Source organism: Trichoplusia ni, chromosome 13 (assembly GCF_003590095.1).
Source record: "Trichoplusia ni isolate ovarian cell line Hi5 chromosome 13, tn1, whole genome shotgun sequence".
Taxonomy (NCBI): domain Eukaryota; kingdom Metazoa; phylum Arthropoda; class Insecta; order Lepidoptera; family Noctuidae; genus Trichoplusia; species Trichoplusia ni.
The window spans coordinates 11,033,306-11,060,716 of NC_039490.1; the positions used below are offsets into that span (position 1 = coordinate 11,033,306).

General features: G+C 40.4%; 2 protein-coding genes across 2 annotated transcripts in view; both read left to right on the top strand.

Moving 5' to 3' along the window:
• LOC113499839 overlaps positions 1-22,840 on the top strand; it is an 87,302-nt gene extending 64,462 nt beyond the window's left edge. Inside the window, exons 32-67 of the mRNA XM_026880404.1 lie at positions 364-500; positions 1,168-1,298; positions 1,723-1,941; positions 2,381-2,585; positions 2,914-3,054; positions 3,668-3,807; positions 3,988-4,227; positions 4,544-4,679; positions 5,032-5,140; positions 6,330-6,524; positions 7,008-7,128; positions 7,831-8,021; positions 8,390-8,528; positions 9,105-9,306; positions 9,537-9,738; positions 9,970-10,164; positions 10,593-10,754; positions 11,050-11,161; positions 11,471-11,718; positions 12,148-12,290; positions 12,744-12,903; positions 13,276-13,419; positions 13,971-14,073; positions 14,566-14,717; positions 15,176-15,382; positions 15,891-16,071; positions 16,467-16,579; positions 17,072-17,219; positions 17,880-17,987; positions 18,411-18,562; positions 19,387-19,526; positions 19,880-20,037; positions 20,774-20,915; positions 21,389-21,486; positions 22,004-22,152; positions 22,492-22,840. Of these exons, the coding sequence (XP_026736205.1) occupies positions 364-500; positions 1,168-1,298; positions 1,723-1,941; positions 2,381-2,585; positions 2,914-3,054; positions 3,668-3,807; positions 3,988-4,227; positions 4,544-4,679; positions 5,032-5,140; positions 6,330-6,524; positions 7,008-7,128; positions 7,831-8,021; positions 8,390-8,528; positions 9,105-9,306; positions 9,537-9,738; positions 9,970-10,164; positions 10,593-10,754; positions 11,050-11,161; positions 11,471-11,718; positions 12,148-12,290; positions 12,744-12,903; positions 13,276-13,419; positions 13,971-14,073; positions 14,566-14,717; positions 15,176-15,382; positions 15,891-16,071; positions 16,467-16,579; positions 17,072-17,219; positions 17,880-17,987; positions 18,411-18,562; positions 19,387-19,526; positions 19,880-20,037; positions 20,774-20,915; positions 21,389-21,486; positions 22,004-22,152; positions 22,492-22,747 (5,779 nt within the window). The 3' untranslated portion in view covers positions 22,748-22,840. The remainder of the gene's footprint in view (positions 1-363; positions 501-1,167; positions 1,299-1,722; positions 1,942-2,380; positions 2,586-2,913; positions 3,055-3,667; positions 3,808-3,987; positions 4,228-4,543; positions 4,680-5,031; positions 5,141-6,329; positions 6,525-7,007; positions 7,129-7,830; positions 8,022-8,389; positions 8,529-9,104; positions 9,307-9,536; positions 9,739-9,969; positions 10,165-10,592; positions 10,755-11,049; positions 11,162-11,470; positions 11,719-12,147; positions 12,291-12,743; positions 12,904-13,275; positions 13,420-13,970; positions 14,074-14,565; positions 14,718-15,175; positions 15,383-15,890; positions 16,072-16,466; positions 16,580-17,071; positions 17,220-17,879; positions 17,988-18,410; positions 18,563-19,386; positions 19,527-19,879; positions 20,038-20,773; positions 20,916-21,388; positions 21,487-22,003; positions 22,153-22,491) is intronic.
• A 67-nt stretch (positions 22,841-22,907) lies between these two features.
• On the top strand, positions 22,908-26,532 carry LOC113500248 (ATP-binding cassette sub-family A member 7-like). The gene is made up of 4 exons (XM_026880955.1): positions 22,908-22,912; positions 23,133-23,278; positions 23,793-23,905; positions 24,321-26,532. Exons 1-4 carry the CDS (start codon positions 22,908-22,910, stop codon positions 24,447-24,449), a joined length of 393 nt encoding a protein of 130 aa, XP_026736756.1. The 3' UTR covers positions 24,450-26,532.
• Positions 26,533-27,411: the final 879 nt, after the last annotated feature.

Consider the following 27,411-nt stretch of genomic DNA (forward strand, 5'->3'; position numbering starts at 1 on the left):
TAGTTAGTCACTCCCGGGATAGATTATACGATAGATAGCATTAGTAAAAAGGGGAAACCGGATTTCGGTTTTTTCTTCTATTGGTTTTTTCTATTTGCAAAAAGGTTTTCGCCAATCAAATATTTTTTTTAAATAATATTTCTATCCAATCCTTAGATACGTGCTATTAGTACACATACATAAAGCTTTCACAATATTTGATTAGATTATATTGCAGTATAAATAATGACGCTTCCTTTTCCCTTTAATTTTAACAGTTTTCCTACAGAGCCACTTGCTGTTTCATATTATTATACTTCCCCATCGTTTTAACTACGATGGATTCTTATCGACAGAAATATAATATCAAACTATTTTATTCAGCCTTCAAGGTATAGTGTCAGAGTTACATCCTCTGCTGGTGGGTACAACACTAGAGCACGACCTAGAAGCGCTGTCGTCGGGGCTGGGCGTGCTGCGGCAACTCAAGAACTACCTGCTGGAGGAGGTCGACCTCAAGAGTAAGATCACATTACATTGTACTAATTATAGTTATGGAAGTACCTAATGAGTTCACTGTAATCGTTTATTCAAAAAAATAGTTTTCATTGCTATCAACATTGCAACTCAATTTTGAGGCACTTCCCGATAAGCTAGTAGGCTAAAATTTTCAGTGTAGCATCAAACCCGACGACAATGCAATTTACAACTAAAAAAACGGCTGGACCGATGTTTATAAAATTTGAATGGAGCAAATGAAATGTAGCAGCTTAGACGCCTGCCACCACTTGGTACTTACACACCCATGTGATATCAGACAGTCACCAACTCAATATGCGGCTTAGTGCGACGTCTGACTTGCACAGTAGCATTGATATGCCAAATTCCGTGGCGTGTGAAACTTGGAGACTTAGTGACCTACTCTTAAGTTTCCATACCCAAACAAACGGCCCCTTTTTACTGGCACCGCTGTCTGTCCGTCTGACACCAGTCTGTATCTGAGAAATTTTGATAGCTGGACAGTCGAAATTTCACTCTTGTAGACTAATTATTTGACAAATAATTTGTTTCAGATTTGTTTTTTAGCCTATTTGTGCTGAAAGCTTATTGTCACTTGTCCCACACGCGCTTAATCGGTTATTTTCCGTTAATATTACTTCAATAAAAATATATTTTTTGTTTCTACAGTGGAAGTGTCGCAAGTATTCCCGGACGCCGAGGACATGGAGTCAGGTCTGAGCGCGCTGGGCATCAACAACACCAACTTCTGGTCCATCGCCGCGCCCCGGATACACGCCGGGACCATGCAGCTCAAGCCGGTGAGTGCGGCAGCAATGTGCTATGTGAGGCGGATAGTATGGGTCATAAGTGGTGTCACCCGTATTAGTCAGCTCGTGAACTACAATGTGTCCTCATGAGAAAATCTAGATAGAGGACAATAAGAGCTGCTTCTATTTTTCTAGAACTTACTTTTCCTAGGGATGTGATATAGCAACAAATAAAAAGGACCATTTGAAAAAGGCGTATTAAAAATGAATACGTATCATTATACGTTTATACGCAACACAAGCATTTTAGTTAAAAGTAGGGAGAGGATTTATCCAAAAGATTGTGATTTTGCACAGATTTTTTTTAAACAGTCGTCGAGTGTATCTTGTCAATATTTATAAGTTTTCAATGTCAGTTTTAGCCGACTGGAAAAACCGTAATTTTCTCTTAGCTCATCAATCTCTTTCTTCCCAGTTGCTATCGTCCAAGCCAGAAGAGAGCCACATATCTGCCTTCGTGTGCCAGAGCAGTAGCATGTCGCGCGTGCTGTCTCCCTCTAACCTGGACGTGGTGGTGGCCGAGGACGTGTTCGCGGCGGTGGCCGAGCAGTTCTGCGGCCTGCCTGACAGCACCGCCAGGCAGATGCTGCCGGTTCTATTCCGGAACTTTAACTTTACTATGGTTGTTGATAAGGTATGTTTGATATTATTATCTCGTCATATGAAGATGGATTGTTCTTGATGATATATTGTTTGCAACTGTGTGGATAGCTAATGTGCAAACGAAATGTTTCGGGTTCGAGACCAATTTTTTTGATATGAATTCCGCATTACTCCTTGTGTCGCCGAAGGTGTCACATGCACAAAGGCAACCAGGCTCCAAATAGTTTTGGTGTCGACCTCATACCACTCCACTAATATCCGTGCAGTAATTGGAAATAATGTGTAATGAATGTATTTTTACTTTAAAAACATGGTTTTTATTTGCCCTGAATGTCTTTCGCAACACAAAGATCTTTAAAGTCCATAGACGTGGCGCTATTCAATTACATGCTTTACTACTGCGTAAACTATCTGTCTTGATTCGGGGATTTTGTTGGGTACAAAATTAATAATTTTCTCTCATAACACAGGTTGGCAGCATCCTGCTCACCAAGTTATACACAGCGTCCAACCTAACCGAATCCGAGGGCTCGCTAGTGCTATCAAAGTACCAGCAGATGGCGGCTCTGCTGCCCGCCATCCAGGAGAACATGGGAGGGGTGGGGGAGCTGCTCGCCAACGAGACGCTGTTCCAGAGCCTCAGGGGATTCTCCTCCGTAGGGAACCTGCTGTCATGTAGGTGTTATGATGAGATACTAGGAGGCTTCACGTTGTAGAGTCCAGTGCTAGATCACTCATTGATTTACCTTTACATACGCTTTCATTAAACATGATTCTTTTGAAGTGTAAAGAATGTCCTAAACATTTAATTTAGACTTATCCGATAGTTTATGCAACCATAAAAATTGTTAGATTGAATATGGTACAATTTTCCGATCTAAACTTTTGTAAAGTAATTATGTCCTTTTTTTTGTTATCTAACTTTTAATTCAAGCTGTATCAGAATGAACAGAATCAAGTTCCATAATACACGATTATAAATCGATTAATATCTTCTTCACAGCGCCAGACTTCCTGTCGAGTGCAGGCAACATGTTGTGCGGCAAGCCCTTCGTGATGAGCACGAACCGCTTCTACAAGAGCATCGCCGCCACGCCCGACCTCTCCACTGAGCCTGACAAGGCGCAACTAGAAGTCCTGCCCAGTAAGTACCATGAATACCATCCTTAGTTAAACGCCACCTACAAGTGTCATGCCGTCTTAATACATTGCCAAGTGAGTAAGTACACTGAGTACTATAAATACCACCTGTAAGTGTCAAGCTGTCTTTGCCAAGTGGTATGAAAAAAACACTTTATAAAGTCACTTAGCTATGGCGCCTATGACCATATACCATTAATTAAACATACATGTAGATGTGGTATTTCCACACAAACTATGAGTTATACTCGTATACTACCTGATGAATAAGTTTAAAGTTTCTAGTCACACTAGAGTTGGTCCTTGACCTCAAAAAGCCAGAAACAGCCCAAACCTACAAAGTCTGTGCCTTCCAAACCTGCCGTTATTATTAACGGAACGTGGTTTATCTTTATGTGAAAGTTACTTAATCTGTTGTTTTTTCACTGATAAATCGAATCCAGGGTTGTTGATAGCTTAACTCAGATAGAATGTAAACATTTTCTGTAATTCAAAAGCAAGCAATTAAAGCACAATAATATTTTAATTCGGATAGCTTAGAGGTCTGCAAATAGCAATAATTAAAAGAAGCAATATGACTCAAGGGACAACCACATGCTTACCATATTCTTGTTTAGCTGAGTTTTGCCGCTCGCTATACGTGGACATCATCAACGTGGAAGGTGGCAAGATCCTGTGGAGCTTCGTGAAGCCGCTCATCATGGGCAAGATCCTGTACACGCCGCCCAGCGCCAGCGTCACCAGGATCATAGAACAGGTCAGAAGGGATGGGTTAATTTGATTTTAAGTCACTTATTGGGTTCCAACGATCAAATATATTTTGGAAGTTGCTTTGTCTGTGGTATTTTGGATTTTCATATCTCATTGTGACTGGTTGACTGACCAGGCCAACTGCACCACTCCACCAAAAAAATAAAACAAATGATATTATTTACAGGCCAACTCAACATTCGCAACAATGATAAAAATGACAAACTTGGTCCACTCGTTCGCGGCTTCATTCCCAGCGCTGGGCAAGCTGTCTGACCATCGCGAAGGTATAGCAGTACTCCGGCGGGTGATGACGGAGCCGCAGTTCAGCTCCATCAGGGCCATGATTATTGGGGAGGGGGAGGAGGGGGCAACGGTACCGGATGTGGATGTTGATGGATTGTTTGACCAGTTTGGTGATATTAACGTGAGTTTTATTCTATATTTATATAACAAGAAAGAGTTCTCTCTCTCAAAGAATTAGCATTGCCATGCAATGTGGCAATGATAATTCTGCCAGCCTTCTGGGCACGTTTCCCGACTTTGGCAGGGATGAAGATGTCTTTTTTGACGCTTTGTAAATAATGTATATTTTTCATTTTGTATTAATATGCACATAATGTTTTATGTTGAAATCAGCATAATTTATTTATAAATTAATGAGACTTAAGTCACACTCTTTGTTTAGTAAAACTGTTGTTCGTCAAAAGTTCAGTAATATCTGACACTTGTCAAATTTCCAGGATATAGGCAGCTTACTGTCAAAGGCATCAGACCTACTGCACTGCATCAACCTGGACCGGTTTCAACCGTCACCCAGCGAGGACCACCTCATCCACGAGGCGGCTAGACTCAGCGTCGTTAATGAATTCTCTGCTGGTAAGTTAATCTTCAATGTGATCGCGCTTACTAACCCTTATATTGTTGCTTACCTACGAAAATATGGAAAAGGTTCTCAAATTGTCGTGAATGATTTATTTATGTTCGTCCAAGCATATTTGAACTTCTCGTGTTGGGGGGGGAGGGGTTTACAAACATACGATTTGTATGTTTGTAAACCCCTCCCCATAAACACTCTTTGAGAATCACACAAGTGCTTGTCCTACACGGGGATCAAACCCGCGACACGTCGAGCTCAATGGGTTCGGCGTACTGACCTCAACCACTCGGCTCTACTAAAATTGACACACTAGTGTTATACACACCCAGATTGCATGTTTTTTGTCCTTAGGCGTGGTATTCCTGAACAGTGGGGAGCAGGATGGGTCTCTGTCTAACGTGGAGTACAAGATCCGCATGGACATCGACAACGCGCCCACCACCGAGAAACTCAAGGACTAGTAAGTATTTGTTAAAAACATCTACTACTAGTCACGTCAAGCGCTGGGAATTAATGGACGTCGATGAGTAAACTTGTAGAAACAGGTCTTCAATTTAAGATTTCATACTGTTGTAATAAAAGCCTATTTAAAAGGATCATAGATTTTTTGGTAGAAGAATCTTATACATCGTTCTGTCCTTTCCGTATATAACCAACTGTTGCCCGCGGGCCCGGACGCTACAAATAGAAAACGATCCCGAGGGGACATATAATCAGGATAAAATGTGGTAATTATGGTTATCAACTATCTATGTACCAAGTTTTGTCTTAATCCGTTCAAGGATTTTGAGTGAAAGATGAAAAAATATCCATACATCCATACATACAAACAATATCGTTTATAATATTAGTAGGACCATACTGTTCGAGTTTAGCGCAGCGCAAAAAAGTTTTTTTTAAGTATCGTTTTAACCATACGTTTGACGTTCGTAAATTACCTATTAAGAAGTTTAAAGTATATGTCAAAGCTAAGTTATCCAAAAAAGGATATTACAAGATATCTGACTATCTTACTGATAAAAACGCATGGGATTGAGCTGATCGCTAATAGAGCTGTCTATTGCTGCCCGGTTATCTTCTGCATGCTGACATGTGTTTTGCATTTTGCATATGATACGTTTTAATTAATTGATGACATGTTTTGTGCTTTTGCATATACATTTATACAATTTTTGACATATTTTGTGCTTTTGCATATAATGTTTACCGAATTATTAATTTTATTTTATTTTTTTATTTTTCAATCTTTTTTGCTTTTATTTTATTTTATTGTAAGTATAAACTTTATGCAGGTATATGTTAATTGTAGTTTCTCAAACTGGCGATTTGAGTGAGATTATTTGTTTTTTTCCCTTGCTCAGATCGATCTGGTACTTTCTTCAAAAGGCCAGTCCAAAAAATACCGTGCATTGGTTTATACATATCTATTCGCATTGAAATTGTCTGGACTTTAAAAGAGACTGTGACCCCTTGAGTTTGTTTCGACATTTCTTCTCAGGGTAGTCAGATAGGAAATGTCGACTCCAGCGTTCTCAAAAAAAAAATAAGAAGACATGTAAAAGTGATGATATATCCTACTTACAGAATAAATGATTTCATTTCATTTCATTTCATTTCATTTCATTTCATTTCAACCTTGTCATCCCCAGCCTCTGGATCCCAGGGCCGGAAGCCAGCTTCGTGGAGAACATGCGCTACTTCCGCGGCTTCGTGCAGATCCAGGACCTGGTGGACCAGGCCATTATCCGGCTGTCCAGCAGAGCTCGCGTCAAGAGAGACCTGCAGGAGGTGGACTGGGCGGTGTACACGCAGCAGACTCCGTACCCCTGCTATAGGAAGGACTAGTAAGTTTGATATGCCCTTTTTATGAAGATTAAGGATTTTTGAGATGCTACGTCATAAGCTGATATACATATTTGTTCTAGCATTGACTAGTCACAACTCTGACGTTATTAATTTCCACTTCGTTACTTTAGTCGTTATTCAGCTGTTTCTTAATTTCGAAAGAAATGCAATATATAACTTTACTGCAGCGCTTGGATCTAAACTCGGTCTAGCCAGCCACATCAGAGCTCACGCTAGGAAGCGAATTGCCAAGGGTCGACGTTATCGAAATCGATAAGGAGGACTACATAATAAATGCTGAAAAACTGGACTTCCTGTAAAAGTTTCATTGGCACCCTACTAATTCGTCATAGGAAACTAATTCATACTTTCAAGAATTGACTAATTTTCTTGACAGCACTTCTTCATTACCATGTACAAGGGCACTATTTACATTAGAGACGGGAGCCTGTATGTAGCTTAACTCCTGTCTCCTCCTACAGTTTCCAGACGTCGCTATACGAGTCCCAGTCCCTGATCGTGTGCTTCTTCTTCTCGCTGCTGTTCACCGTGGCATCCGCCGTCAGGTTCATCGTGTCCGACAAGGAAACTGGAAACACCATGGTATATAGAAATACTTTTTAAAACACGTTTTAAAAGCTATTTGTGATCATATATCTTTTACATAAAAAAACGACCTGCATTAAGGAATTCAAGCCTTGTATCGCGAAGGGTTTTACAAACATTCAAGTCACAAGCACCCAGACTCAGGACAAGCATTTATGAACACACAAATGCTTATCCTGGAGATAGAACCCGCGACACGTCACAGTGAGTTTTGCGGGGTGATCTCAACCACTCGGTTGTCTGTGCCGTCAGCTCTACCACTATCGCTTTCCCAATAATATTGCCTTGAGAAAGCGAGACGCCGCTCATTGTATGTAGCTCATCGTCCCGCCGTCTAACTACTTTATGAATTAATGGCATTAGTAGTACAGGTGTTCACAGTCACATGGTGCACACAGACAACTTATTCAGAATATACTTCATCTGTACAGTCCGTCAGATAAATTACCAAGAAATATTGAAAAAGTATTTCTTTTTATCACATTATTAAAAAGTAACCACGATAAAAAGCACCTGAGTTTGATAGTAGGGACTTAAAATATCACTTGCTAGCAAAAACGACGAGATTTTAAATCATTGCATCGCTTTCATTTTTGTTAACGAGATAAATTAAAATATACCAATATTTTTAACAAATCTGTCTGAAGTGTTTTTTTTTTGTCCAATACCCAATTCAATTCTTTCCCTTTCTTCCCACAGTTGATGTCAGTGATGGGCGTGGACCTGCGCTGGCACAGCCTGTCGTGGTTCGTGTGGTGCGCGCTGGAGATGGTGGTGACGAGCGTCGCCATCACGCTGGTGCTGAACCTCGGCCACATCCTGCCCACCACGGACCCCACGCTGGTGTTCACGCTGATACTCATATTTGGTATCTCCGTACTTAGTTATTGGTGAGTCATACATTTACTATACGATTGATCTCTTTTGATTAATATTGGTGCGTCAAATGAAAAAAGTGGACTAATTCATTTTCAATAGATTCGAATATAACGTACCTTTTATTTACCAAGCCCTCAGATTCAATATCAGTGCTTTCGACGTAGATTGGTGAGTTTTTGGCAAAATACTGCCACTAAATGACAGGTAGTGCTGAAAAAAAATTTTTATTACATTATAATATATGCCATGGCATTTTTAGATATTGCACTACTGACTGAAGATTTTGAATTCATTCAGTGTGTGAGGTCGACTTCAAGATCTTCTCCACGTATAGCACTTAACAGAATCCCCTCATTATCTCTTGATCTCCTTGTCCCAGCTACATGATGTCGAAGCTGTTCACCTCAGCCAGCCTGGCGGCGGTGTGCGCGGCCGTGGTCTACCTCATCAGCTTCATGCCCTTCATCATCGTGCTGTCGCTGGAGGCTGTGCTCTACAGCTCACTCAAGACTTTCATCGTGAGTATTATTATTAAGATAGTTAAGTTTGGATCTCTTCATTCTCTTCTTTTATCTTACAATTATTATGACTTATCGCTAACAAATTTACGTAATTAGCGGCACGAAGTCGTTTGTGATGATATCACTTAATTCTGGGAACAATAACATTGGAACTTGAAGGAATGATATCCCAAGCTGGAACGTTTTCGAACAATAATAATGACTGATTCCTTTCGAACAACAATCAAAGGATTGTCCCGTTTACTTGATGAGAAATCATCATATGATTTCTCCTTTGGGTTGAGCAGAAAGGAGTCCTACTTCTACTGACTAAAAACCACCCATGTTCCTTCCTTTGCCCTGTGTGTACCCTCGCCGCGATATCCTTTTGAGGCAATCCCGCTGGCCCGGCAGGCAAGAGGAATGCCCTTCAAGATGCTAACTCCTTCAAATGTACAAGAATCCGTATCATCACCTTCACCTTAGTCTTTTACAGAAACATCAAACTTTTAGATCCTAATGAAAGAGTTTTGACATACACATTACTCGTAAGGAGACAAAAACACGTTCCTACATTTTCAAAATTCCCCTTAGTGCCTCTCCATGTCGTCATCCCTGTGCTACGCGTTCCTGTACATCACGCGCTTCGAGGCCCACGGGTCGGGCGCGGGCTGGGCCCAGCTGTGGGCCGCGCCGGGCGACAGCGAGGATATGAGCATCGGACTGGCTGCCGTCATGATGCTGGTGGATGCCGGGATCTACTTCATCATCGGACTTATTATTGATCGATATTTCGGTAAGGTTTTTCATATATTGAGGTATACGTGTCCTTTCTTGGAACCGAAAGTTACCAAATCAGTTCAGTCCTACAAACTAACAGATATTTAGTTTTTTATATCTATCTCAAAAAAAAGTTTTTCTAGTTGACTGCACACCCTGTTGTTTCAATCATTGAACTCCAAAACATTACATAAATAAAATCTTTTTTCTCTTCACAAAAAACAATCTACCCTAATTTTTACCCAGGCATCAAGACCTTGAAGAGCAACATCACGTACTGCTCGACGACCGGCGAAAAGGCCGGCGTCAGCATCGTCAACGTGTCCAAGATATACGGCGAGCACTCGCGCAAGCCCAAGCTGGCGCTCGACAACGTGTCCATAGAGCTGCACAAGGGACAGATCACCACACTACTGGGACACAATGGGGCTGGCAAGACCACGCTCATGTAAGTTTCATACTACCACTACTCACGAATGCTTGTTCTGAGTCTTGGTATTTTCGTGCACGTGATTTGCAACTTATTTTTTGTAACAATATGTATCAGATAATTAAAAATACAAATTAATTAAAACAAAGCTGCAAATCAGCGCTGTTCCCTGCAAAAAATTGACTATTACCAGTATTTTTCTTTCTGTATACCTGGAGGCCTAAGTCTTATTACGTGCGTATCCCCCAGCAACATCCTGACGGGCATGCTGCGGCCGTCCCGCGGGCACGTGTGCGTGCGCAGCACACGCGCGCGCGCGCGGCTGGGCGCGTGCCCGCAGCACGACGTGCTGCTGGCGCACGTCACGCCGCGCGAGCACGTCGCGCTCTACGCGCAGCTCAAGAGCGGCAGGAGCGCCCGCCACGTGCGCCCAGAGGTCGACAAGTAAGTGGTGGCTTATGATTATGAGGTATTTCAAAACTTTGACGCAAACATGAGCGAAACTTAAATAGATGATACCTGTGTGGAAATCACACCATTAATCTCGAACGAACTAACTGCTTACGCAATACGCAGATATTTTCATTTCGAAAAATCACGTATATTATTCGTTTATTATAATACCAAATGGAAGACCACTAATGTTTTGATTTGGAAACATAAATTTAGGCGTCCGTACAAAAAAAGCTAAAAAAAATGGGAAATAATAAGGCTCTAAACGCGTTGACTTACTTTGTTTCTTCAACAGTTAATAACTATTTAATAATTTAGTACATTTTGCACTAAAAAAGATAATTAGAGATGAAATAATTTTGTTGCACTAAAACTATTTATTCCTGGTATACAATCTAAACGTAGCTTATTCCATCCAGGATGCTAGAGGTATTATCCCTGGGCCCGGTGAGTGATGTCCCGGTGACCCGGCTGTCGGGGGGCACGCGGCGGCGCCTGTGCGTGGCGCTGGCCTTCGTGGGGGACCCGCACCTCGTGTCGCTGGACGAGCCCACCGCTGGGGTTGACCCTGCTGCCAGGAGGTAACTATACATACTGCGCTTTTCTGTATCTCAAGTGTAACTTCTATGTATAGAAAATATTTTTTTAACTGGCAGTTTTTAAGTAACTCATATGGCAGTCTTTAACAAACATTCCTTTTTTACAAAAAGCCTGTAAGATATTTTAGTTTTTTAAATAAAATCTGTTTCGTTCACTAGCTTAACAAAACTCGAGAATCAATTTCGACTATTGAGTTTATTCCTCATTCAATAAACAGACAGTATTTTTCATTGTATTTTTTGACTTATAACTTATAAAGTTATTTCACTTCTTCAGGGACATCTGGTCCATGATAGTGAAGTTGAAGGAAGACAGGACCATCCTGCTGACGACACATCATCTCGACGAGGCCGAACTGCTCAGCGACCAGATTGTCATCATGCATAAGGTATACCGGCAAAATATATCAAGAGCAGTTTAGGCGTTTTGGAGATGAGATCTATCATGTAGTAATGTAAAGGATGAAAACTGGTCTAGTGTTAAGTCGGCCTTGCAACTTAAGGGCCATAAAATTAGTTAGGTGACAAATAAATTTGTAGGACACATTTGAATAACTCAAAAACTAAAACACAATAATTTGGTCGACTCTTTAACTCTAAAATAACTAACACAAAGGCACTATTTCGATACAAAAATATTGTTCGGCAAAAAATGCTTAAAATCCCAACCCAAAAATCAAAACAAAAATTCCTTCCAGGGTCAAGTCCACACAACAGGCTCCCCAATTGAGATCAAGCGCACTCTGGGTAACGGGTACAAGCTGACCGTGTCGTACCCCGGACCCAGCGGCGACGAGACCTGGGAGGAGACCAGCCAGGAGGAGCAGACCAAGCAGCTGCTGACCCTCGTGAGGGACGTCGTGAAGAATGCTAACGTAGTGGACGTCAATGGGCAGGAGGTCGAGATTGATCTGCCGTTCTTTGATGCTAATGGACTTAATAATAAGTAAGTGCGAGTTTGATGTGGTGTGAGATAGAGAACTGTGATAGCGCTTGGATAGATCTTTGTCCAATAGTGGGCCAGAAAAATAAAGTTTATTTCAAGTATGCGAGAATGTTGATGTGGTGGTAAATGGAACTCCCGCACTTAAGAATTCAGTTCCTGTATCGCGAGGAGTTTCATATACATTCAAGTCACAGCCACAAAGATACCCAGACTTAGAACAAGCATACGTGGAACACACAAAACGCTTATAAACCCTCATAAAATTTAAGAATCAAATCAATCAAAAGCTAAAAACTTCTAATTTTAAGTTCACGAGATATACCTACACACTATTGACTTTTTAGAAATCTATTGAAAGCCAAGTGAAGAGACTTTTATCAAATTTCCTTTTCGGAGTAAATAAATCCTCTAATACGATCATTTCTCTAGCTTCCTCCAGCTGTGCACAGTCCTGGAGGCCACACAGTCAGCCCTCGGCTTCAAGTCCTACGCCATGGACTGCAGCAGCCTGGAACAGGTGTTCTTCAACATCTGCCAGCAAGCTGACGCTCCTCAGAATGGAATCGAATATGGTAAGGGCTTTTGTAAACCTAGAAATACAGGATAATTTGGAACTAGTAAGTGAAAGCAAATAGTCAATAAAAACAATAAAGTTAAGTCAGGGAGTGTGGGTGATGAATAACTCAATAGCCGTCAGCATGTTAGCCTCAACCGTCAGTCAGTAGCGCGTCAGCGACAAGGTTTACGCTTATAAATACCGGTAAAGGGTAAAAAAGAAATCGGACCTAGGACCTGACTTACCTTCATGAGTTCAACAAGACATCGAGAAGATGAAAAGCGCTTGACTGAAACACGTAGTAGGTTTCATTAAACTGTTTCAGACAACAGACAAAACTATGGAGTATGGCCTCAGAGGCTTTTTTCTAATGAAATCAATTGGTGACCGTCGATAATTGATCTAGGGACACCCCAAAATCGTAAGTAAACACACCAAAACAGAAATCCTGAGTCCAATTTCCTTGTAGTCCCAGAAGGTCCACCATCGAAGAGTGGCTCCAGCTCCAGCATCAGGACAGACCGGGCGCCGCAGCCGCTGCTCCCCGCGGACGGGCCGCTGAAGGGCACCGCCTGGCAACAGTTCCTGGCGCTCATGCATGCCAGATACATACATCACAGGAGGAACCAGTGAGATATTTTATATACTGTTGTTCTTACCACTTACCCTTTTCCCTTTAACTTCACCCTTATCGCTGCGCAATTGAGATTGATCCCACGAATCCCACGGAAAATCGCACGGATGATCCCACGGAAAAATAAAATCGAGACAAAAACCTAAAAAACCCCTATGTGTTATGTTAATCCTGATTATGAACTATCTATGTGAAAGCTTTCGTCGAAATCCAATCAGTGGTTTTTGCATAAAAGAGGAACAAACATCCATACATACAAACTTTCACTATTAGAAATACAATCAAGCAAGGAACTCTTAGTCTTAACCGCATTACGCTTCATTTTACACAACAAAGAGTACCTATTAACGTATGCTGTTGTTCCCAGCTGGCTGCTGTTCATGCTGATCGTGCTGCCGTCGCTGTTCGTGGTGGTGGCGATGGGGTTCTCGATGCTGCGGCCGCCCGCGGACAACGAGGTGGCGCTCAAGCTCAACGACCATCTGTATAACGGAAGCACCGAGTTCTTAGTGTAAGTACGATAGATAGAATAAGTGCTCTTTATTGTTCACCATAAGGAAAAGCAAATTAGGTCAATACAAACAAATTTGATGAGTACAAAAGGCGGTCTTATCGCTAAAAAGCAATCTCTTCCAGACAACCTTCTTACGTATGTTCTTTCAACTGCCTTAAAAAAGAAAGCCCTGAATTCTTCTGTTTTTTTTTTATGATTGCTAACCTCAGAACTTCGGACTGGATGAACCGATTTTGGTCATTTAGTCCCATAAGAATTTCAGCAAGTTTGTCTTAGTAGTTTTTTATACGAAGTCTGTTGTATATTTTTGTTGGATTTCAATATTATTACCTGCTTTTAAGATCCGACTGTTGATCAAAGACTTGACCCCTCTTTTAAAATTCTCCGTCTTTTCCGATTTCTGATCACGTACGCCTATAGTATTTATAAAAACAAGACAACAGTTTCGCTGCTATTTTACGTTCAAGATTTGTGACTCCTGGTAAAATTAAATTAATTAATCTAATCTATGATTTATAAAGTTTATTTTCAATCATGCTTACTTTTAGATCTGCACCCTCAATATACTCCGAAGACGTGGACCCCTCGTTAGCGCAGCGCGTCCTGCATTACCTGCAGATGGACAAACACGGGAGGAACTGGACCGCTCAGGTATGGAGTGGACATACAGAGATACTATTTAAATACTATACTTTTTACTTAATTGCTAACATACCTGGGAAGGAGCAAAGAGATTGCTGGTTTCTTAATGAATTCCTCAAACACCTTTGTCCATCTTTCTTTGGGTTAGGTTAGGACTTTTTCTTAGATAGTGTCTCCATTCACTTATATCGAATACAAAAATCAAGTCATTTATTTCGAAAAGGCTTCTCAGTAACACTTTTAACATGTGGACAGCACCCAGTTTCGCCCAACCTTCACCACTTTCTTGATTTTTGCTCTGAGATAAGAAACGGCGCCACAAACTTCCCAGCAGCACGCTGTCTTTCCGCTTACAATATGGAATATAATATCAATATTAATATAAGTGTGTACTGTGTAGGTTTGTTCCATGCAAATAAACATATCTTTATCTTTAGGTTACCAAACAAACATTTGAAATCGTTGTCAGTTACTATATACTTAATGTTATTGTGACTACAGGACTCCCCCCACTGCGAGTGCGGGGAGCGGAGTCAGCAGTGTGACGTCACAGCCAACCAGACGCAGTCACTGCCGGAGCTGCTGCTCCTGCCCGATGTCAACACCCTCAACCACTGGCTCGTCGATACACATGATATTTATATAGAAAAGAGGTAATCAGCGAATGACAAATATGTATATAAGTAATTAATTTAAACTTTTTTTATAGGAGAGAAAATGGTAATAGTAGTGCTGCGGAGGTCTTTCTCCAATAACTGTTATTTAAATAAAATCTTGCCTTGCGCTTAGGATAGTAAAACCGACTGGTGTTAAACAGGTTTATAAAAAAACATCATTTTAAAAGGTTCTTCTGAGTGAACATAAAAAGCATCGTTTACAAAAGAGTCAATTCAGATAAGATTAAGATATGGAATCCTATCGATCGTAAACTTAAAATGTCCCATTACTAAACAACTGTGGTATAAAATATCTGTGTTAGTCTGAAAAGTCTATGGGCCTTAAAATTCTGATAGTAAATGATTTCTTATTTTTTTTAATAAAGGTCTCCTATCCCCATTGTCCCACATGCCTCTTTCATGTCCCTATACTGCATTATTTATTCTACCTCTAGATACGGCGGCTACTCCGCAGCCCTCAAGAACAACCTGACAGGCCTGATAGCGTGGTACAACAACAAGGGCCACCACGCGCTGCCCGCGTACCTGAACGCGGTGAACTCGGCGCTACTGCGGGCGCACACACACACACCCGCCGCCAACATCACCACCTACACACACCCACTCAAGATCTCCAAAGAACAGATCAGTAAGGCTACCGTGTGAGTATGGATGTAGTTTTTGGAAAGTGGTTTTAAAGACTGAGATGTTTTGGCAGAAGATGGATATAATATATTTTATTAAAAAACTGTTTTTAATGTATTTAAAATATAATATATTTAAATTTAAATTATGTATTGTTTCTACAAGTCACGGCTTATCTTCAACTGCACAAGTTGATCGGTCTTAATTTTAGTTACGTTTGATATGGTCCATTCCTAGACAGGTGATCATGTATGTCATAAATTGTATATTATTTATTCATCTCTGACAGTCGTTACGATTAACAATAAGCCAAAAATTCTTACTAGCGGCTACTTATGTTGCACAGGTAACTGGGTTGAGGATGTCGGATAGAGAATTGCTCGTTTTAAAACACTAGTACCTAACTGCATCCGGTTAGCCTGGCAGCCGATCCCAACATAGTTGGGAAAAGGCTAAGCTGTTCATGATGTATGTAGCTTCCAGCATCATCACATATTTATTTAATACTTGTGATCTTGTCCTTAGCTACCAGCACATAGCGGACGCGGGCATCTCGGGGCTGGTGCTGATCGCGTACAGCCTGGTGAGCGCGGGCGCGGCCTCGCACCTGGTGGCGGCGCGCCGCAGCCAGGAGAAGCGGCTGCAGCTGCTGTGCGGCGTCAGCCCGCTGCTGTACTGGGCCGCCGCGCTCGTCTGGGACATGATGGTGAGCGGGATGAGATTTACGAGTACTCTTTGCAAGTTTAGAGGAATAATACAGCAAAAAGTTATAATAAACTTAAGGTTTTAATACTCCAAACTTGAAAATAATCTTTTTTTCTCCTAATACTGGCTCCATAAGGCCTATAACAGAGAATCGTGGAAGTATTTGGGGGAGGCCTTTTCCCAGCAGTGAGACACAGTGGTTGTTTAAAACGTGTTAATTAAAAACAAAAACCCTCATAAAATTATAATTCACGATAAACAGTTTAACACAATTTTATAACACAAGGACTTCAAATAGTGATGTTCCAAAATATGTATCTCTATATTCAACATAAAACCTTTAGTATGGTTCTTCTAGCTTCAGCATAAAATATTTAACATGTGTTTCTCTTACAGATAATAGTGATAAACATGTGCATCACTGCGGCCGTGATGTCTGCGTTCGGTTTCCCCGTGTTCGTCGCGCGGAACAACCTGCCCGCCATATGTATACTCTTCGTGCTGTACGGGTGAGTGAGCAACTAAAAGACAACCAAATCTCGAGTGTCGCCAAAATTGGACATGATCCTGCCCCCTCAGTTTTGCATATCTCTTAAACTGTAAACAGAAGTTACAACAACAAACTTTAGTGAAACGTGACGTCAAGCGGATTTCCATGTACTATGACTGTCTTGATGTTATGCTTAAGGGATAAACAGTTTTTGTGGTTGAATTTATTGTTCCTTCTTTGCATTGAGAGAGAGTGGAAGGCAAATTAGAGATTTTGTTAGAGAAACCAAAAATGTCGGATCTGGCAGTTCGAAAGTATAGGTTCAGTGAGTAACCACCATGCTACATCATCCGCGGCTGTGTCGGTGCATGGCGATGTGATCTTTCTAAATAGTTGCAACAATGACAGTTTCTGAAGTTGTCAAAATCTGTTTATAGATTTTCCGAAACTCATTTTGTAAAACCTAGGATAAGGTTCTAGGACAATGCATAAAGGTCTTTATACCCTACAGTTACGCGTGTGGCTGCTTCGTGCACGTGGCGGAGAAGCTGTTCTCGGAGCCCAGCATCGCCACCATGGTGCTGTTCTGCGGGAACGCCTTCGTCGGCCTCTCCTTCATCGCTATACTCCTCATCTTCGACATCATCTCCGAGTCTGAGGTCAGTTATCTTAAATGTTCAGATTTTTACTCTTTATATTCCTTTATGAAGTTATATAAGCTTCATATTCCATATTTCAGTTAGAATAATCTGATTCAGATTATCATCATCTGCCTAGCCTTTTCCCAACTATGTTGGGGTCGGCTACCAGTCCAACCGGTTTCAGCTATGTACTAGTGTTTTACAAGTAGCGACTGCCTATCTGACCTCCTCAACCCAGTTACCTGGGCAACACGATACCCCTTGGTTAGACTAGCTGTCAGACTTTTTCAGCTTCTGACTATCTGTAACGACTGTCAAAGATGTAGGAATAACAGCCGGGACCCACAATTTAACGTGCCATCCGAAACACGGAGGAACTCGTTATGACAAAGATGGTCACCCATCCACGGACCAACCGCGTCAAGCATAGCTTAACCTGTGATCGAATCACTTATGCGGTTATAGCTTACGAGCTCCTCAATATGAAAATCTTAATTGCCATCTGCGGACAGGCTTTTTTTAAGTAAAATAGGGTATTGGAGAAAAAGAAACTGTTTCCCGTCTTTATTAAAAACGTATTTTCTTTGTCAGATCCCCTATTTTTGCCATTTAAACAAATAGTATAAATCTATTGATCTATTATGAATCCCGCCTCATACCTGATTGCTATCTGACTAGGCCACGGACAACGCCCGCTACGTGTTGCACAAGATCTTCATGCTGGCGCCGCAGTTCGCGCTCGGCGACGGCATGCTGGAAATCGCCAAGAACACCATACAAGCACAGGTACGTCCGGATCATAACATATTTTATCATTTCCTGTTCAGCTTCTACAGAGATTAGTACGTTTAAACGAAATCTTTTGGAAATTTCCTATCGTCTATACTAAAACTAACTTTCAACCCCCGATTTACCCCAGCAGGGGTTGAATTGTCAAAAATCCTTTCTAAGTGCACATTATAAATTATAATAATTTTAAGTTTCTAACCCTCATAGGCCCTCCATTGACAGATCAGTCAGTCGGCTTTTGCATATGCATGAGTATATGTATAGGTAATTTCAAATGGGTAAATAACTTTTTACTTGCACGCGTCTGTATTTACTGAACAGGACTGTTATAAATCATTTGAAACCCAAATCAATAACTTAAATATGAAAAAGGCCATAAGAACATCTCCTACCTACCTCCTACGTATCTCGTACCCACAGGTGCTGAGCAGGTTCGGCATGGACACGTACCGCGACCCGCTGCACACCAGCCTGGTCCTGCCGCACTACCTGTACCTGCTGGTGGTCGGGACCGCCCTCATGGCCCTCAACCTTGCCATCGAGTACGACTGCTTCGAAGTCTTGCTGGCCAGGTCTGTGCCTCTGTACTCAATACTGTGTCTATATCTCTTCATTGAATGTCGTTTCAAAATGTTAATTTATTCAGTTCTTGCTAGAGATTTTCTGTTTTGTGGAATTATTACTATACTTTATTTATTAATTTAAACTTTTACGTACTACAATTGTGATGAATAGGGTAGTTGACTACTTTTAAAAAACTCATTCATCGTGTGCCTTATGGTCTAATTTAGCTGAAATATGAATATTTCAGTAAAATTAAATCTGTAACATATTATATTTTATGTTTTTATGAACTATTTGACATTATGGCTAAAAAACACGCCAAACTGTCATGGCGACTCGTGTTACGTCACGATATGCTAAACAAAGAACTGTTTGGTTGAGTGGATAACAAGTTTTTACAAATTATCTTAAAAATGGATATTGTCAAATGTCAAGTTTGTTTTGTGTTGCAACACGTGACGTCACGCGCCGTTGGCGTTCGTTGTCACGTGACTAATGACAGTATTTCTGGAATGTTTTTTCTCAAAAATATTAAATAATCATGATTTATTTAATCAATGTGATCGTTTTTTCACATTTACAAATATTAAGCTACCATAAAAAATATAAATCTTCAAAATATTTGCTCACTGTCACTACCCTATTGCGGTACATAAAAGCGGACTTAATTTACACTTTGCTTGCTGATATGGCCAGAGAAATTTCTATTCTCTGGCATAATATTTTTTCCCCCAAAAAAGTCTTTTGTTTTATATGAAGTTTTGTTTTTAAGGTTTGGGGTTTTTGCACATAGTCACAGGTAAAATAATTATTGACATCACTATTTGTCCAGGTTCCGTCCTCACAGCAGCCTGCCGGCCGCTGAGGCGGAGCCGGGCGAGGTCCGCGCGGAGCGGGCGCGGGTGCGGGCCGCGCGGACACAGCTCGACCCCGCGCCGCTCAGGGTCAACACCATCGGGAACATCAACAGAGGTCACTACCCACTCTTAATAATAGACTTAACAACCCTTTGTAGGGTGAAAAAAAATCAAAATTTCTCCGCAACATGAGGATTTAGAATGCGGGTGGTGAATCAGGGTGCCTTGCATTTTATATTGGACGCACAAAAATTTTCGTGAAATGAGATATTTTATTTATGATTCATTTGAATATAAAGACTTTTTGGAAAATATAAAGATTTTTTTAATATTCGGATCTTAAGGTAAAATGGAAGCATAATTCAGCATTATACGATTATAGGATTTCGAACAAACCATTTCTCACCTTGTATTTCAGTTTAGTGTTATGTCATCTTTCTAAAGTATAACCCAAATGACTGTAACCAGGCTTCATCCACACGGAGGGCAAGAAGGGCTCTATCCAGCGCATCGTGTACCCCGCTAGTGACGTAGCGCAGTGCGAGGGTCTCAGCAAGGTGTACCCCTCACTCACGGGGCCCCGGGTGGCGCTCAGGAATCTCACTCTGGGGATACCTTCAGGACAGGTAAGGGACTAAGGCAAAAGAAGTTTTTTCTAATTTTCGTTGTTTTTAATGTTATGCCAAATAAGTTTTTTTGAACAACCAGGAATTATCTTGGAGAGGTTTTATTAATGGATATACAGGGTGTCCCAAAACTCAACGATAATCTGAGACCGGATGAAAGGCCAAGTGATAACAGTTCAGGGAAAAATATAAAAAAAAACCATATCACTCAGTTCAGCGATAAGAGACATTTAAAAAGTTGAAATTCGACATCCCTCGTCGCATTTTTAAGTCCTGTGATCACCAATATGACAATTTCGCTGTGAGTATTTTAATTCCGGGATCTTCATCAACGATTCTATTATTCGAAACTATAAATTAATGCAATGAAAAAAAATTTTTTTTTTTTTTTCAAAAAATTGAAACAGATTTTTTTCCCTGATCTGTTATCACTTGGCCTTTCATCCGGTCTCAGATTATCGTTGAGTTTTGGGACACCCTGTATATGTGTTCAATTTCAAGTGTAAACAGACATTTTTCGATGACGTTCTTTCACTATGTCTATTAAAAATATCACTTCGTTTCAAACTTCGCCATTTAATGGAAACTCGAATTCTATGCAAAACTGTAAAAGAAACATATCATAAGTAAATGAGGTTCAAAATGACTCTCAATACACTGTGTGATGAAATTTGTCGCTCAACCTCTCCCTTCCGCATCTTAAATCAATGTAAACTTAGCTTATTATTCTCCGTAGTGCACTGCGTTATTGGGTCAGAACGGCGCGGGCAAGTCCACGACGTTTTCGATGCTGACGGGCGAGCTGCGGCCCACTGCTGGGCGTATCTACCTCAACAACGAGCTGGTCACCGCCACGCAGCTCTGCAACGGACTCATCAGTGAGTAACCAACATTATGACCCAGGGAGGCAATGTGGGTCATAGTAAAATAACTCATGTTGTCAAATACATGTTAACTGCCTGAGGTAGAACTTTCCACTTAGTGTTAATGTTATGTATTCGAAATCTAATCTTAATTCTTAAGCTATCATTTTTAGCGCACCAATATAAATTTAATATGGTTGCAAAACAGGCTTTTTGGATATGAGAAGGTTGTAGGTTAAAGTCCCGGTATCAATGTATTTGTCTGCGTATTGGGAATTAATAATCACTAGCCACCACGATGTAAGGCAACATTATCGAAAACCGGCACGCCAGATTGCCATTCAAGGATGTGTTGGGTCAACCGCCAACAGTAGTCTTGAACTCTGACATCACGTGGTACACCCACCCCTCGAAGAAGAAACAAAGATTTTTGATCATACATTGTGAAACATCTTCCAGTACTTATATATAAACCCGATTCCCTACAGGCTACTGTCCGCAGTCGGACGCTATAGACCCGCTCATGACAGTCACAGAGACCTTACAGTTCTACTGCCGACTACGAGGCATCACAGATCAGGAAGAGGTGAGAAAATAACGAAATTATTTAATGGCTTAGGTTAACCAAACTTAATTAATTACTTCTTTATAACATGGATGCTGTGCTTAGCCTTAATTATATTCTTTTTATTAGAGGCAACAGATCAGGAAACCTCAATAAACTATTATACTTAGCTTTTCATTAAATTTACCCTCTGTTCTTGACATTCGTGTTTGTGTACGTTTGTCCTCTTTGCGCTTAAACTGCTGGCCAAATTGTGATAGTGAAATTATGGAGAATTAAGAAAAAAATGCCTCCCACTGTAAGGGATTTTATCCTTGTGTCGCAAGGTTTTGCAAAGATACAAATCACATGCACAAAGACACCCAGACTCAGAACAAGCATTCGTGGATCACACACAATGCTTGTCCTACATGGGGCGAGAGGTCTCGCTCAGTGGGTTTGGCGTGGTGACCTAAACCACTCGGCTATCCGTACAGACACATAAAAGGTAATACTCAGCTGTTACTATGTCTCTTATTGAATGTATATTTCTTCTCAGGTGATAAGCCGCACAGTGGAGATGTTCTCCCTGTCCCGCTACGAGGGGGCGCTGGCGGGCACGCTCAGCGGCGGCAACAAGCGCAAGCTCTGCACTGCCATCGCGTTCATGGCGCGCACGCCGCTCGTACTGCTGGACGAGCCGACCAGGTGAGCAACACGAGATTATAAACTTTATTGTATTGTGATAAGGTTTAAAATTGGTATAACATTGTTGGTTTGTACTAGGGTTTAATATGGATTGTTAGATTTTACCTACGTATAGATTTTAAGTTGATGTTTTTTAGTCAAAAACTAACTCGATGTGATAACTTGATAAGATTAGTGACCTTTATGTCAGTAACTAGATTACCTACAATCAAAAATGGTTTCTTTTTTAAATTTTCTGAAAGTCTGTATAATATCGCAGCTTTCTTACGCAAGTGTACCTAGTTCTCATTTTTTCCTGATTGTTATCTATAACTATATCTATAACCATGTGTCCCCTAGCGGCATGGACCCAGTGTCCCGCGGCTGCGTGTCCCGCGGCGTGTTGTCCGCGCGCGCGGGCGGGCGCGGCGTGCTGCTGTCCACGCACGCGCTGGCGGACGCGCGCAGACTGGCGCGCAGGGTCGCGCTGCTGCGGGGGGGCGCGCTGGTCGCTCTGGCGCCGCTAGACGAGTGCCTTAACAGGTCAGTGACCATGGAGACTATACGCAAATGTACTGGCATAGGTAGTTTACAATATTATATTTCCGTGACTTGAATTTGCAGCTATCTTACTTGTTACTGAGATCATTGTTCAAGATTTTGAGTTTGTTCATTGTTTCGTGACACAGCTTAAGGACAAAAAATAAGATTGAAAACTTACCCAAATTGCTCAAAAGCCTTTTTTTTCGCTAATGACTTGGACTTGAACCCTGGTCATGGCGTAGAAATAAGAAGGATTCTCCGACTAAAACCACCCCGGGCCCTTCCTGTGCCTGTGCTAAGCTAGAGTCCCAGGATTGGTCGCGCGCTCTGCCTGTTTCTGACTCAATTGCCCAAAGGTCTGGCAACATTTTAAACTGACAATTCTAATTTTAGCGCAAAGTCCGCCTTTCCCACGAGACAGTTACGTAAATATTCAACGCATTATTCCCTCTGGGCAGGTTCGGCGGCGGCTGGCTGGTGCAGTGCCGCGGGCGCGCGGGCGGCGCGCGCGCGTGGCGCGGCGTGCAGGCGCGCGCGCCCGGCGCCAGCCTGCGCGTGCTGCACCAGCACACGCTGCACTTCCTCGTGCCCGCCACCGTCACCGGTAACACACTATATTATACCAGTTTATTCGTAATACCGCATTAAATATGCCTAAAACATTGTCTCCTTTGAAACATTGTCCTTATAAATATCGACCCATCTCGGTCCAGACGTATAATTAAATTGAACACAGACATGTATCACAAGGGAATAGGAAAAAAATCTTCCTATTTATGGGACAATTAGTATACAGAAAGCTTGAAAAAATATGTTCGAAAAAATTGACTGGCTAGTTGACTTAAGACCATGCGCAGAAAAAATAAAATTGGGTGACATTACCCTTGTCAAAAAACATATACATACATGGGAAACATCACGGGCACCCTTCAACAAACCTTACACTTAATTACATGTCTTGTTTCCCTTGCCCGTTATCAGGTTCGGTATATCTTGATGATGCCTGTTAACGGTCTTCTGGACTAAAAGAGAGCCCACCCGCCACCGCATGATACAGGAAAACCTAGTATGGTACTATTTTTTTATGCCACCATTCTTGATCTTTAATTTTCTTCCAGTTGACAACAAGGAGATCCGCACTCGTCTAAGCGACGTGTTCCGGCTGATGGCGGAGCTGCAGAGCACGTGTGACATCGAGGACTACACCATCAACCAGAGCTCTCTCGAACAGGTCACTGTCAAATCATTTATGATGAACATTTCTTAATGCAACATGCAATCGTGTTCTAAGCAACGTTCAAAGCAAACATACAACTCACCGCTGATTGTGCTACTTACACAGCTCACTCCGACAATATGTATGTCACCTTTATGCAGTTAACGATACCTACGACTGATTTAAACGCACTTTCACTTATAATATCATTCTACAATATATTAGGCATAGAATAACACTCTTTTATGAATATTTCTTACAAACCTTTTCACATGCTTTATTTTTCATCGTTTTTGCATAACCTTCTGTATTTATAAAACCTTTATAAGTAAAAAGGAAAATTTCTTTAAACTTGCGGGCAAAAGTTGTCGAACAACGGATATTTTTTTATTGTTTACCTTTCTAATATTATATTGTATTGTACCCACAGATGTTCCTAAGCTTCACTGACAAGGCGGAGGTCCCCACCGACACAGTGGACGTGGAGCCACTCCCCGCCCTCCGCCCCCCGGACTCACTCCGCAGCTACGAAGACCTGGACACCGTCACCTCACTGTAGCACACATAGTAGTCACAAGGGCCCCAATATAAATATTCACAATGGCCGAAGAATTAATGAAAATTGGATTAAATTTGAAATGGATTTCTAATTATTGATACTATTGGTTTACTTTTTGCCAACAAAATAGCACTTAGAAATCCGTTGCATTGAAAGCAAGTGTTCCGCCCCGTATTGATTTTCCGTTCAAATTTGACAGTGGAATAAAGTGCAATGTCCATTAAATCATTGGCCATTGTAAATAAGGGAATTTGGGCACCGACAGGGGCTTGCACACCTGCCACTGCCTCACTTGACGTGGTCGAATAGACCTTATAGACACCATTGCTATAGTGTATGTATGTTTGCACGAAGTGACGTCATACTACAAGTATATCTTTCCCTGTAAATCTTTTGTAAATGATAATATAATGATTTGTAAATCGTATGGGAATAGTGTATTCGTGCGAAAGTGAATGACTATTGTTAGAATAGAATACGAATTTATATGAAATAATGCCACTGGTTGGTATTTAACCCTTTAACTAGGGGACTTATCGCCAGGTTTAATGTAAAAGTTGTGAAAGAGAGACACCGCACTTAAATATATTGTGCTATCTCACTTCTACGATTATAACAGTCTTACTTGGTGACATGGTGGTAGGTTCCTTGGACACTTACAAGATATTGACATAATTTCAACAAATAACGCGTGATCTAATACCACAGTATTATAACCAAATACTAAACGTTAGACATATTTGGTAGACTTATTAATCTCTACTTAATTAACTTTATCATGACATCTGAAGAATCTCAATTAAATCTGTAACAGTTTTGCTGAAAGCCAGACCGGATGCAACAACGGTAATTTACTTAGTGACGTTTGAGCATGTATAGTTGTCTCTATGTTTCATTTGAGAGTGACAAAGACAGCATGACATGTAACAGAGATAATTTGCTTAGTCGTACTAGAATACGACCTCAAGACTCTGAATTAACATAATGCAAACTAATTTGTGACGGTACTTAAAAAAAGTTGAACAATCTTGGTGTATCTTTTTATACAATCATTGTTTTTGTAAAATGTATTTTAATGGCGTTAAATTTTTATACAAAATGCCCTAAGATTGCTTGCCCCAAGATTGTTTACCTTAACAATTGAAGTGCAAGTATTTATTACCACATATTTTGCTCAATGTAAGTTAATACTAGATATAGATCAGAGCCTATTTTAGGTTAACTAAGCTTCTAAATGCGGTAACTGTACTTTTAATCAGTTGTCATTAAACCAGAGTAAAAAATGTCTCAAATCGAATCGAATTTTAAGTAACACAGGACCTTTTGAAACGTTAGTATTAATGACTATTTGGGCTTTTCTAGAATGTCATTTTTATAAAGAAGAATCCGGCAAGGAGTTCCACAACATTTGGACTCGCTTGTCAACTTTCTTTTTCCCCATTTCTCATGTTTTTGCGTACTTGAACATTTGCAATACAAAATCGATTTCTTGCTCGTAACTCAAACTCATCGTTTATACTTGACTTGTTTGTAAGGTATGACAAGGAATTAGTTTAAATGACGTTTGATAAAACCTTATATCGCTTCAAACCGTACTAACAGACACGAAACTCTGTATATAATGTTTGATTACAGACTTTAAGGCCTTTTTCAATATTTTATCACTAGAGATTAGTAATTACTAGAGATTATGACATATTTTGGATGGAGATAGACGCAATTCTCCCAAAATCTAAAATCATTTATTTAAACTAGGCCACTAAGTAGCACTTTTGAGGTTTTTAATACAAAAGACAGCATAAAAATTCGCTCACTCTTTATCGATTCATAACTGCTCTTGTTGTGGAAGAAACAACTGCTAAACAAACTCCCCAGCAGCATTCTGTCATTCCGTCATCTCAAATAAATAGGTAGACAGAATATTGAAAATGGCCACTTATCGGTATATTGTGACATATTCAGGGCAGCCATTTTGACAAACTAAGTTATTTTAGACGAGTTGGCAAGGTTAGATAAAATATATTTTGTTAGTAAATTGTATTATATTAGCTCAAAGAGTAAAATACAGATTATATTTAATTATATTAGTTGTGGACATTATTTTGTAAAGAGTTTTATTTTAATGTTTGTGATTTGTTAGAATTTTGTTTGTAACACATGATCTACTATAGATACAGCCTTTTCTGTCAAACATCATGTCAAATGAGAGTCATGAATCACGTAGAAAGTCTGCAAAACTGGCGCTTACGAGAGCTATAAGCAGATTGCAAAAACAATTTTAGAAAATGAGACTAACTTGACCAGACTCTCTCAACTGGGTAGTAGCAGTCATTTACAATTTATTTTTCCTTTAGGACATCTACTTTTCTCATTCACTCCTTTTCTAAATATAATAAGCGAACAAACCATAAAATAGTACTTACTCTTTCATTTCAACTCCATAGTAGACCATGTGGATACAAACTGTCTTGTGACGTGTACGTACAGTCGGCAACAAAATTATGTACTTAAAGACGTATCACTACGTAATGTAAATGTAAAATAAAAAGTGATCGACTTGTGTTGCTGACGGTACATCCATTAGTATTTTAAACAAGTATAACTTAATTAGTTCGAACAGCACTGCGCTGCTATCGCTACTTTGTTAATTAAAGCAAATATAACAAATATGCAATCTCTGTGATATTTAATATTTTTGTAGGAATCAAATAAAATATGGTTTTTGGATGTATATGTTTTATTTTTCCTATAATTTATAACATTTATTCAATAAACATTATTATATATTTTTGGAATAGTTAAGATCACTTAAAACTAATTTATAACATAAAATATATTTACAGGAATGTGTAAAGCTATCACATAACATTTATATAATCTCAGATAAACAGATATTTGTTAAGACTAGAAAGAAAAACAAAATAAACTTATCAATTTATGAATAATGCTGAAAATATTATCA